The sequence below is a fragment of the Micrasema longulum genome, unplaced genomic scaffold (genome assembly GCF_059751315.1).
Source record: "Micrasema longulum isolate JH-2025_06_02 unplaced genomic scaffold, ASM5975131v1 h1tg000017l, whole genome shotgun sequence".
NCBI classification, from domain to species: domain Eukaryota; kingdom Metazoa; phylum Arthropoda; class Insecta; order Trichoptera; family Brachycentridae; genus Micrasema; species Micrasema longulum.
This window is the reverse complement of record NW_028277225.1, coordinates 121,270-134,415: the sequence shown is the minus strand read 5'-3', so window position 1 is coordinate 134,415 and position 13,146 is coordinate 121,270. Positions and strand designations below refer to the sequence as shown.

Genomic DNA, 13,146 nt, shown 5'->3' with positions numbered 1-13,146 from the left:
TCCCCCCGCCACCCGCCTACACTAGGATGCAGACCGCGCGGTAAGAAACATTTACAGGGAAAATATTATTACTAAATCAAATAATGACAAGGCGATATATTTATAAATTCAACAATAAAAAACAATAATCCCTAATTCTATGGGCCTCGGTATAACGAAAACCACCCCTGAAGGTAACAAAATAAAGTCTTTATTGGGAAGGTGGCATTTCCTGTTACATATACCGAGGTTTCTATTCTATTAATTATTCAAGAGGCCCCAGGAAGGGCTGCTGAGTTTATACGACGTCCGTAACACAGACAGTAAAACAATAATTGTTTTGGTTTATTTTTTAAATTCATGTTTCCATTTTTTTTGCCTTTGGATGGAACACAATCTATTTTTATTTCTTGCACAATTTCATTCACATTAGAGACGAGCATTTTGTTTTTTTTATTATTATTAGATTAGCAGTAACAGTTACCATTTCTCAAATTAAGCTGTTTCGTGAAGGCGTTAAAAAATAACAGTTTAGTGGAGTGTATGACCCCCCTAGGTATTTTTAAGTTCTCAATTTAAGTATGTAAAATATTTTTTTGTTTTTCCGTTTATCTTATCACTTTAAATATTATGTTATGAATAAAAAATAAATAGAGAAAGTTTTTTTTCGTTGCTCAATTTGTGTTAGTTAAGAAACAGTAAATTACTAATTTTCTAAGACGTTTTTTTAATTTTTGCATTATTATTTAATGCGCTTTATAAGAACCTTATTTTATAGAATAACATTAATATATTTTAGCTTAAAACTTTTGTTAAATACAAATAGAAACCTTTAAATTATTCTTCCAGTAGACTTTATTTCAATTTAAATTAAATGTATACCCACACACAGGCCATGCTTTTGTGGGATATTTTTTTTGTGTTAAGGTAATAGTTTTTTTATATTTGTAACTTAAGTATACCTATTGTAAAATGCAAAGAAAAAATTATAATAAATGAAAAAAAAGTCACAAATTGTCATTTCATTTATACCTATCATTATGTTTTCATTTGGATTATATGCGTATTATATGTACATTCATATTAATTTAACATTTATTTTAAATTACCGACGCTAAATTATCAATATTGTTTTTAATAAATGAAAAAACTAAAACTAAAAAACTATTTTCATCTAGTGGGTAGATGATACAAATAAACAGGAATGATTATCAAAAAGTATAAATTATTATGAAAATAAAACTTTTTTACACAATTTTTACACAATTTGTTACAGAATTTTTATTATTTTACAAGAACACTTCTACAGTTTCGGGAGAGCACTCCTCCCATCGACGGGTGATATAAAACTAATATAGTCAACACAGAATATTGTTCACGATGTCATAGAATTGAAACAAAAAATAAACTAATTGATCAGTGAAACGTTAAGCAGGGGTTTATTCCACTTATCAAAGGTGTTAGCATATGTATGGATAGTTATCTAAAGTACAAATACGAAAAATTTAAAGAAATAAATTCTACTTAATGTTCTTTCCCTCATTGATCATGTTTTCATATCTGATTGATTATTATTATATTGGATCTATTATGAATAATTATTATCTGCCTATGCAGATAATGTATTTGTAATTTATTATCTGATATCACTTATTATTGGTACATCTATTGTAGCGTATCCAGAGATAACTTAGAATTATGAGCAAATCTTGATCACTTTTGTTACATGAAGGTAAGATGGTCAGTTTTATGCTTCAGGTGTCAGTCCAGGAACTATGAAATATTGCCGTGTGAAAACACCATTTTATTTATTTATTTATTTATTTATTAACGGACATTGTCCATGTATACAATTTATAAGGTTTAAATATTACAATAAAAGAGTAGTTTAAAACATTTAAAGGAAAAAGAAAGAAGCATTGACAAACATAAGGGACATCGAGACAAGATCTGGACTATTTATTTAGTGCTCGTTTAAATCGTTGTAAACTTAAACCAAAAAAGTCCAGATCCTGTCTTGAGTTAACAATACGACAAAGGCGGGTCATTTTAAATAAATATTTCACGTCAACCATGTCGGGAATCGAAATCAAGACCTCTTGCATGGTAAAAAAATGCGCTGACCATTACACCACGAGGCCGACATGTAATTATCTAGCATTACGTACCTACCTATATTATTTCATATTATTTATGTTTTGAATATTATGATATAATATAATATTTTCCATACTATTACTATGGAAGATATATAAAATTACACTATCCTACTAGTCTTTTAGTGTACGTAAACAGAAATAATTATATGTTTAGATCCCGTGGAAGTTTTTCAGTGCATTTATTAAGGCATGCACAGTGATAAACAATCAAAAGTTTTGGTGACACTTTTTTTTTTAATAGTTATAATAAATATTATTTTTATATTTATTCATTGTGCGTTCCCTTCGACTTTGATTTCCATATTATCTTTTTCTACCTCGATTTGGCCTACTAAAATTAGATCCAGAATCCGAAATTGCTTCATGATTTGATATTTCAGATTCCTCAGTTTCGGAGATAATGACATTTCCCCCAGATATATTTTCACTTACGTCAGAAGACAGACTTTGTTCTGCCGTAGAATCGTAATTATATGAAGTAGACGGAATATTTGCATTTGTGCTATTGCTAATACAAAAATCTTTTTAAAATTTCAATTGCATTATCATTGGACTCTTTTTGCAAAATGTAAAATTCTAGTATTGCATTATGGACCGTGTTTTAAAATTGAATTACTACCTGAGTGTGTGTCTAACCAGAAGAATATAAATGAGATATTCTCTATCAATTTTTACAATAAATTAAAAAAAGATCCGAAGTGAGTTGGATCTAAACCCCTTCTACAGAGGGGGTTTTGGTTGGATCAACACCGACTAGGATCTGGTTAGGGATTAGTTTGATCTTTTCTGCATATGTCCAATGAGGAAGTTCAGTGGTTTTTTTTATTTGTTAATAGACTGTTAAACTAAGTCAATTTTATTTTTTTTAAATTTTATACATCGTATTATCGGCGCTACGATTTTTCAAAGTTTTGTATTTCTGAAATAATTCCGCGTGTAACGTCAGAGGTTTATTTCCGCTTATTCTCATTCAGTTCTTCCCATTGGTCCAGAAGCGACAAGCAGACCGGAAATCTTCCATAGCTCTCAGATCATAGGTTGATTCATATGAACCAGTGACGTCATTTAAAGTAGTGCGTTTTTATCAAAATATTTTTTTTTATTTTTCCTGTACATTTTCAAGAAACTTTGGATTACAATTGAATGCTCTAATTTTTACCCCGCGTAAGAAAACATTTTTTGTATCCAATTTCCCGTAGGGCTGAAGTTCCTCATTCTCATAAATCTTTAGTCTGTGATTCACATATTACGCTTTGTCTATGATGTATTAAGTATTTTTTTAGGTTATCTTTATTTGTCAAAGTCGAACGCATTTGACATTTGATCCCGTTTGTACCTTTAATAGTGCTTTAATCGAAAAATTGCAATCTTCCTATCGTTCATTTTATTTTTAAAGATATTGAATTTGTTAAAATGTTTGGAAGAATTTTCCCATCTCTATTCAGCACTGTGCAGTAAGTTTCGCCATATTTAATTTGTATTTTATAATATAAGAACACTGTTTTATGATAAAATAATCTGATTTTTATTACAGGCGTTTCGTTCCGACGATAATTCCCACCAGTTCTTTTCATAGCCTAACAGCAGTAGCACTTCCCTCGATTTCTACACCATGGTTATTTACTCAAGTAAGAAATAAAATTCGTTGCTATTTTCCAAGACCGAGCGAGTCAATGAGAATAAAGAAACATGGTTGGAATAAAAGAATGTCTACTACCAGCGGTCGAAGAATAATTATGAGAAGAATATTAAAAGGACGTCACACATTATCTCATTAAGTTACTTACCATAAGCTGTCTTCTTCATTTGATTATTATTGTTGCAATAAAAATATAGATTTTAGGAATTAAAACATTTGAAAAACTCTTTCTTCTTTCTCTATTATATTTTATGACTGACAAGTTATGAATGAATCTTGGTGATTAGCATACCTATGTTTTTATTTGCTGATAGGCATCTGGCTACCTTCTTTTATGTCCACAGTAAAAAAAGTAGTATTCTTTGGGCCTTACTTATAAGCATTTTATAAAGTTATGCTTAGGCATAGTGATAGGATGGGAATGCCATCCTTATCTTAGTGGTAGAATAAGGATAATATTCCCATCGTAATTATACCATAAAAGGCCCTTTGAGTACATCTAACTCGTACCTTAATAAATCGCTCTTGCAGTACCGGTGACAAAACATTTTCATACAGACCCAGGAGAGAAAAGAGAGGCCCTTCTCTGGGTCAATCTCGCAAATCGGTATCGGGATGGCAAAAATATACATCTGTGATTTTCTAAATTGTTAAGGACAAGCAAATAATTCCACCCGCCACATAGCTTAACATGTGAAAAGAACAGTATAAACCCATATTAAAATATGGCCATTTTAAAAGAAGCTCTAGAGTTATGACTCTAGAGAGATGTATCATTGCCTTTTTAATATTATAAATTGCGACAGGCCTCAATTCCTTCTGAAAGGCCCTAATTCTGAGAAACACATACATATCTAAAGTGGCATTGCCAGGTACGCAACCAGTAGCATAGTTTTGGAGGGATATCTGGAGAAAAATTAAAGTAAACATTTAATAACCACTTTATTACAAAAATGTTTTTATTTGCATTACACAGAATAATTTTAACTTAAAGTAAAAAATAATCACATTGGAAAGATTTCATTTATATCATGTTTAGCTTATTATTAAGACAATTTATTAAACTTCACTTTTTACTTTCCTTTACTACACCTATTGCTGGTAAATCATCACACAATAATACATTTGTTGAATTGAATATGATACAACTTACAAGTAATTTATTCATAAAAATAGTACAGAATATCAAATCAAAACTAACAAACCCAATAAGAAAGTTCGGTGGTTTTTCATATATTTTTTCATTTGTCAATAGACTATTGTACTAAGCTTATTTTAAAAAGATATATGTATTTTTACTTTTATTTTTATTTATGTGTTGGATTATCGGTACGGTGATTGTTAAAGTTTTGTAATTTTGAAATTACTCCGCGTGTGACGTCACAAGTTCTTTTTGGTGAATTCTGATGATTGATCAGTTGGCTTCCCGTAAACCGGAAATTTATCACGACACTATCATTGGTTGATTAGGAAGAACCAGTGACGTCGTTTAATGTAGTTCATTTTTATTAAAATCATTTTCATAATTTTTTTCACACATTTTAAAGAAACTTCGCAATTTAATGCTCTAAATATTACTGCACGTAAGAAAAAATTGTTTATCCAATTTCCCGTAACACTGAACTTCTTCTTCTTCTAACACGAAAAATTAAATAAATCTGTACTGAATTCTATAAAACCAATGAGGTTTGGATTTTGTGTTTTTTTTATGAATAAAGTTAAAAAAATTTAGTGTTACTTTACGTTTGCCTCAATCTTTCAATCATTTCCTCTTGGCAATATGTATTGTAATACCTAATAACTTAATAATCGCAGCAACTTGTCTTAAAGTATATTTTGTTAAAATTCATGATTTGGTTATATAAATAATTCAAGATGTCTTCAGTACCATAGTATAAGAGCGATAACTTAAGTTAATAACCAACTGAAAAATCAACATTTAAAACATAAAATAGAATATTTAGTGCATGAAGTGTTATTTTTACTGAATTACTTCGATATCATCTTTTTATTTACAATTTACTTGCATAACATGCGTGTGATTCACACACTACCAAATGTTACACAGCAAAATGGAATTGTACCTACCTCAAAACCGGGATGATTTTGCGCTTGCCTAGTATACATTGCGCCAAATCTAAGACTGTTTTAAATATAATTATGTCTAAAAAAATATTGTATTATTTTCACTACCCCGAGGTATCTATCTGTCTATGGTTGCTTTAATAATGGTAATGGTAGCTATGGTAATGTGTCAATGTTTCAAAATAAATGTTTTAAAACTATTTTTTTTAACCTGTCACCCCGGTTTACCAGTATATTATGTATTTAAACATAGATATGAATCAAACATATGTTCGTTTTTCATTACTTACATTTTTGTATGAAGCATAGAAAGCATTAGACATTAATAAAAAAAAAAGTAAAAAACATGAATTTCTTCATTGAAAACTTAAAATCAAGTGAAAATAAGGTTTAATCCTGAATTTCACATAAAAAAAATGTATGTACCTACTCTTATTATTTATGTCTATGTGTAGCGGGTATGTACGTGTTAATAGTACCTAACTGTATAAGGAACGTACATTTTACAAGCGTTCATTTTATGAGAAATAATTTCCGGCTTTACAAAACTGCAACAAATTATGTTGTTTGAATATTAATAAATATACCCATGTATTTCAAAAGATAATTTGTATACGATAAATTTGGAGTACAATATACATAAATGCATTCTATAAGCAAAAATCAAGGAAAAATATACTAGTTAATCAAATATCTTGTCTGGCTGTACAGTGACTGTTGGGAAGAGGATGCCGTAATAGCCGGTTTCGGGGGAGGTTTTAATAATATTGTCACTTCCGTAATGAGCCAACGTGTTACTTTAATGACCGCAATATGAGCGGCAAATTGCAGAATTAGCGCTCCAAACCCCTTGTACAAACCAACGAATCCTTCTTGATTTATAGCTGTCCTATAACAATCTATAAATCCATCGTAACCTGTCAGGATTGGGAGAACAGAATACCCAGTGTCCAGGTTATCGATAATTGTTCTTGTTCCCTGTAAAATAATAATAATCATCATCATTCCCATTCCCATAGGGCACTGCATTGGTACACCAATCGCCGATATCTTGATCATTTTTGTTACATGAAGGTAAGATGATCAGTCTTACACTTCAGGTACCAGTCCAGGGACTATGAAATATTCTAGTGTGAAAATACCCTTTTAAATCAATATTTCATATTAACCATGTCGTGAATCGAACCCGAGACCTCTTGCATGGTAGGCAAACGCGCTGACCATTACACCACGAGGCCGACAAAGTACAAAATAATAATAATACTTTGTATTAATATCAGATTCGATGAATGCTACAAAATATTTATATTTGTACAAACCTGTAAATGAAGACGATGGAGTATAGTTTCCATTGGATAAAAGACAACATCGCTTATAATGAGGGCTGTGAGAGAAGCGCTTAAATTTATTTCATCATTTTTTGTGTTTTGTTCAGCAGTATTTGATATATCGCTGTGTCCTTTAGAATAGTTTCTTTCTAATGCCTGGATATGACGTTGTTGGAAACGTAGCATTTTACTTACAACACCTCGGATAGACACGCTGAAAATATGAATACATGGGTAATTAAGTAGGGGTATGGGAGAACCTTATTGTAACCTATCGGAACTAATGTGTACAAGTATCATAATTACCTAAAGAGATATTTGGAGATCCCAAATGCTACGGTGGGTATGACAATAGCCCAAAAGGGCAGCATGCGGCCTTTAGAAGGAGCCCCCCAAGACAGGAGTCGAACTGTTCCTTCCTTGAACACATCCAATATCCCGGGTTTATCGCTAGCAATATCACTTTGAACAGTTTCTACAAAACTTGCCGAATAGAAGGGTGTTACGACGGCTATACTGATTCTGAAATAAAAATTAACAGTAAGTAAAATAACACATTTTGAGATAGTAATCAACACTAGGATTTTTATCAGTCTTAAACAACGCCGTATTTATATATTACATATTTTTACACGCTTACAATTTCGTTAATGAAAAAATATCTAGATATAAATTGGAATAATAAGTTGTTGTTTTCAGCAATTCCAAAATGTTTAGTTAGCAGCTTCTGCAGGTATGTAGTCCAGTAGTTTGACCAAGTGGATAGCAATAATGTTTAAATATTTCTTGTATACTCTTGTCCACCATGTTAATGTTCGCCACGCAATAAGAGTATAACTTATTTAAATTTATTTGTAAATACATAGTCGAAATAACTTACGATTTTAGAAATATGTGCTGACAGAAAGACCCAAAAGAGCTGCAATTACTAATATCTCTGAAATAAAGAAAAAAATATTTGGTATGGTGTATATTCATCATGATATACGCACATTGTACAAATTATGTAAACTAGTTATGTAAATATTTTTTATTCACGTTTGTGAGGTATTTTAAGAAACCGAAACATACTTGGGCCAAGGCGATATTTTGGATATGAGGTCCTCAACAGCGAGGGTCATACCACGCACCATACACACAGACCCTATTCCTTTCCAAAGGGTAGTGAAGCCCTGACGCTTCTGGAGGTGAACCACCACTGGAGCCAGAGATACCGGTACCAGGTGGAATCTCTTAGACCCATGATGCACCTGCAGAAACAATACATTCTTATTATTAATTTATATTGATCTATTTTACACAAATAATATAAATTTTTATTAAAATAACTATTGTAACTATAAAATTTTTATGAAATATTGAAACTAAATTGTGACAAGTAAAATAGTAAATATTTTAAAAACACTCCCTCCACATACCCGAAAACTGTTTTGAAGACAGAGTGTCTCGCTATCGGTTTCGGTCATTCTTAAAACAATTTTTTTTTTGTGAAAAAAAATTTTTAAAGTGAATTAAACTTTACCGCTTTTACTGAGCATTCGTCAATTTGAATGAAAGCTTTGCGCCAGATATTGTCATTCATCCTCATAACCATCTAGCAATTACACAAACGGGAGCAAAAATTGTATTTCTTCACTTGTATAATCCTGTTACAAAAATAGCCATTTCCATTGTGACACTTAATATTAATTTAACATCAACAATTTGGATTATTATCATTACTTTGAAAGATTTCTTTACCATCGCCATTCATTACAAGTCACCAAAAAAATTATTTCATAACCATGCAGTTGATACTGCAGGATTGTTAATACTACATTTAACAATTGAATATTAAACAGTTCAGTTTAGTGCCAGAATACGGCGTTTATTGTCCCAAAAAAGGTAAGTTATTTACTTGCGATACAAAAATAAATAATTCAGATAAAAAAGCTTATATAGTTTTGAAACCGGTTGGCAAAAAAAAAAAAAAGTTGCTAAAAACAAAGCTGTTTTGTTTATTTTATTATAATGAATAACCACAATGTTAGTGGTTGAAAGATTTAAAAAATATATATATATAATAACTTTAATTTGTTGCAACAGAGAGGGAAAACATTTTTGAGAAGGGAATATGGAAGTCTAGGCATTTACAGGGCTTATGACCAGTCATTGGCTGGTTCAAATGGCCACCTTACACACTGTGTAAAATTCACAATTCTGCCTATGTTTGAACATCCACATTTCCTCAACTCTTCCATGTGTTGATTTTTGTGAAGTAAAAGAGCTGAAACCTTTATCATGTGGGTGAGATTCATCCGGCTGAACCAATTCACCCACTAGGCAACGCCTGAAAACAATTTGGTTAAAATTGCATTCACAACCCTGCAACCTTGGGTTAAAATTTGATACGATTTTTTTTTAAAATAAAACGATAATTTCAAATGTATTTATTAAACCATGATGAATGTTCTAATAAAAAATTGTAAAACAGAAAAAATATTCTGACAGGACAGATGATACAATATAGAGGTGACGGTGAAGAATTAATATTCCCGGAAATACTTGGATTCCCTATGGTGGTAACATGGTAATACTACAGCAATTAATTATTACTATTTCATTTTGGAATATTAAGATATTACAATTCAAGGCACAACAATTCAGTTCAATTCAATTCGTCCGGCAACACACATTAATTGTATTGTCTCATTTGTATCAACCGCCTTTGGTAAAAAGCAATATAATGTAATTTGCTCTAAAAATATTTAATGATTTAATGCCAAATATAAAAGACTCAAAATGTAAAAACAAATTTTAAAATAAAAATAACTGCACATATAAATAGTGTAGCGAGAGATTTTTTTGAGAAATATATGTAGATTAATAAACATAGTACTTCATATAATTGGTACACATATTATATATTTCATTACTTTGTATTTGTTTTTTTATTAAATATTATACTGTATTATTTGTGTCTAAGTAACATATATTCTTGGCACATATATAAACTTTATATTTGGATAATGATTATTAATTTCTTACATTTGATTAGCTAGGCATTTATAATTAAGCAGTTTTAGTTTTTTTTTGTTATTGTTACATTAGTATAGAACTACTTATGCTTTTAAAGATAAAAAATCTCCATTTTAGAACAGGCTGAGCCATGTTAGATGGAGACTATCCTAAACAGAGAACACTCCGTTTTCATTTTCTATTCACTAGTTTTATATAGATTCCCTGTTATTAAATATGTATACTTATTTTATGCAATAAATTTATAAAATAAATAATGTAGAATTTGTAGACATGGTAATAAATTTCAAGGTAAATTAAATAAGTTAAGTAGGGTAACAATAATGCTAGATTAAAGGTAGGATAGAATTATTGTAACACACAATGAAAATTGTTTTCAGTAAAAAAAACAAAAACTAAAGCGATATTCTGAATAATATTAGTTATTCCAATAATGAGCTAAGTAATGTTACAGTTATTGACATTTTTATTTGAGTGACAATTTTTTAAAATACATTTTATTATTGTTTAGGATAAATCTGACAATGCAACTTAAAGAATACCTGACATTGCCTCCTGAGTACGACAAATGGATGACTAAGAAGATTTTCTACTATTAAGCTCGCTAAGCTGACACCCGTTCCCACATAACGCTTTACGGAATCTGAAAAAATATTCATGTTAGGAATAATAACAATGTTTTAAATTATTGACAGACGTAGACAAATTCTTTGCGTATTTGCAAATTTCGCAATACTTTATATTAATAAGACGTCATTTCAAAAACCCATAAAGCAATTATTTTAGCTCTGGTATTAAACATGATTATTCGCTAACATTATAGAGCAGAAACTCAATTTTCCAACTAACTAATCTCAAGCAATTAATACAATTAGGATTTCCAGCGAAATACACCACTAAAAACCATTTGACTGAAAGATTATTTACCATCTTCCGGATTTTCTTCTAGCACCAAGGCTGGCTGACTTGGAAAATTGGAGGGTTGTGGAGGGAGTCCTTCATATTGATACATGAACTGATTATTGGCGGAATGATATCCATGAGACCGCCTATCATATCCAGAATAACCGGAATATTCACCAAAACCTGCCATACAACTGGAATTAATTTTAAAACTTACTTCACACAAACGAACGAAACGTCAAAGTCAAAAACAGAGGTTACGTAAGTGCTGCCATTGAATAAAAAATGTTATCTAGGCACCAACTTGTAGCCAGGTACTTACTATGATGAAAAAATCCACCAAAATTTTCGTAGAATCGGGAAGTAAATAATAAAAGTTTATTGAAAATGTTTTGATTAATACCTTACTTCCATTCATGACTTCAGTCAAAAACTTCTTCTTTTCCACATCCGCTCCTAAGTGGAGCATGGACATCACCAGTTGCCTCCAGGAGACCCTATCGCCAGCCAGCATTTTTGCCTCTTCCCACGTCAATCCAGCTCCCCTTAATTCCGTCGAATAAGTCTAAAGATCGTCATTGACGGCCTTCCAGGACGGCGTGAGCCCGCAGGTTTAAAAAAGAGAAAACGTGGGTTTAGGTTCTCCTGAGGCATGCGCAGCACGTGTCCAAGCCGGGTCCACCACCCAAGACGCTCGTTATAGGAGGCTGCTGCGTCCGTTCTTCAATGTTCGTTATAAAATGGAACCACCTTATGCCTAATATTCTTCTCAAGCACTTACTCTTAAAACTCAGAGGTCAAAAACATAGGTATTATCATACAAACGCATTTAGGGTGGGACGATAAGGTTAACGAAGTAAGTCATAAACTTTATAGCAGTTTGTACTCGCAGAATTTCTGCATTTTCCATTTAAATTGCAGAATTTCTTGCCAATCAATAAGCAAAAATTAGCCCAGAGCTTACTTCTTCCACTCCTTGATCATGCAGATGTTGTTACCCAGATGGTCATTCTGAACTGCTGGTTAAGTTGAAACGATTGTCTGTATTTGTTACATCCTTAATCTTCGATAATTTGACCACATAACTAAATACCACACGCAACTACGCAGCAAGCTCAGTATCAGGTATAAAAGAAACATTCACATTCTATCACATCTTTACAATATTGTTAATAATCCCACATCGTCTGTTTATCTGAGAGAGCTCCTTTAACCTCTATTACAACATGGGCTATCTCTTTGTCTCCTCTTTCACTTTTTCTTTTCCACTTTTACCCCCTCCTTTGGTCATGGTAAAGTATAGATTTTAAGTAATATATATAAATGTTCTCTTTCATAATAAAATTAGGTGATTATATATTTTTATTTTTGAATGCAATACACCTCCGCTTGTTGAAGATTCCAATGACAATTTTGTATTGATATATCTAGATTATGTCCATATACTATTTATTTTCTCAAACTGAACGGTTTGGGTGGTAAGAAGCTTATAATTAATTGCTCACCCTTATGTGACTGTACATAAAATGTATTTATCAGGACAAACATGTTTAATATTTTATGTTTTGTAATGGATAGTAATATTGAAATAACATATATATTTTCTTGAATAAAGACTTACTATAAAAAATATAAAAAAATTGAAATAGATTTTTTTAAACCTAAAATCGTAAAAGAAACAAATTGGACAGAGATCAGCAGAAAATAACCATACTATTTGCATTATTCTTAGGACAAACTATCATCAATCAATTAATTGTCTAATAATAATTAATAGGTACAATACAAATATTGAAAATAAACACTTATTCTAAATACGTTACTGATAATAAAATAAAAATAATTTTGGCCAATGGGTAATTTATAAATGATGTTAACAGAAAAGATAATTTGTTCATTCATCAAACATGTTATTTTTACAGAAAAAAAAGATGAATAATAATCATAATGAAAGTAATTATAAACATGGTAAAAATCATAATTTCTTTATCTACTATATGTTTTTGGTAATAGATTTTGCTGGATTAAGCATAGT

The 13,146-nt window shown here is 30.9% G+C and overlaps 2 protein-coding genes across 2 annotated transcripts; one reads left to right on the top strand and one right to left on the bottom strand.

Moving 5' to 3' along the window:
* The first annotated feature begins 3,418 nt into the window (after positions 1-3,418).
* Positions 3,419-4,004, top strand: mRpL34 (mitochondrial ribosomal protein L34). The gene is made up of 2 exons (XM_088242481.1): positions 3,419-3,592; positions 3,673-4,004. The coding sequence occupies exons 1-2, from the start codon at positions 3,552-3,554 to the stop codon at positions 3,914-3,916; spliced, it is 285 nt and encodes a 94-aa protein (XP_088098607.1). The 5' UTR covers positions 3,419-3,551; the 3' UTR covers positions 3,917-4,004.
* A 698-nt stretch (positions 4,005-4,702) lies between these two features.
* On the bottom strand, positions 4,703-11,394 carry LOC148285643 (mitochondrial outer membrane protein SLC25A46-like). The gene is made up of 7 exons (XM_088242466.1): positions 11,136-11,394; positions 10,751-10,851; positions 8,262-8,440; positions 8,071-8,127; positions 7,497-7,712; positions 7,182-7,404; positions 4,703-6,840 (listed from the first exon to the last, which is right to left on the bottom strand). The coding sequence occupies exons 1-7, from the start codon at positions 11,299-11,301 to the stop codon at positions 6,541-6,543; spliced, it is 1,242 nt and encodes a 413-aa protein (XP_088098592.1). The 5' UTR covers positions 11,302-11,394; the 3' UTR covers positions 4,703-6,540.
* Between the last annotated feature and the right edge of the window lie 1,752 nt (positions 11,395-13,146).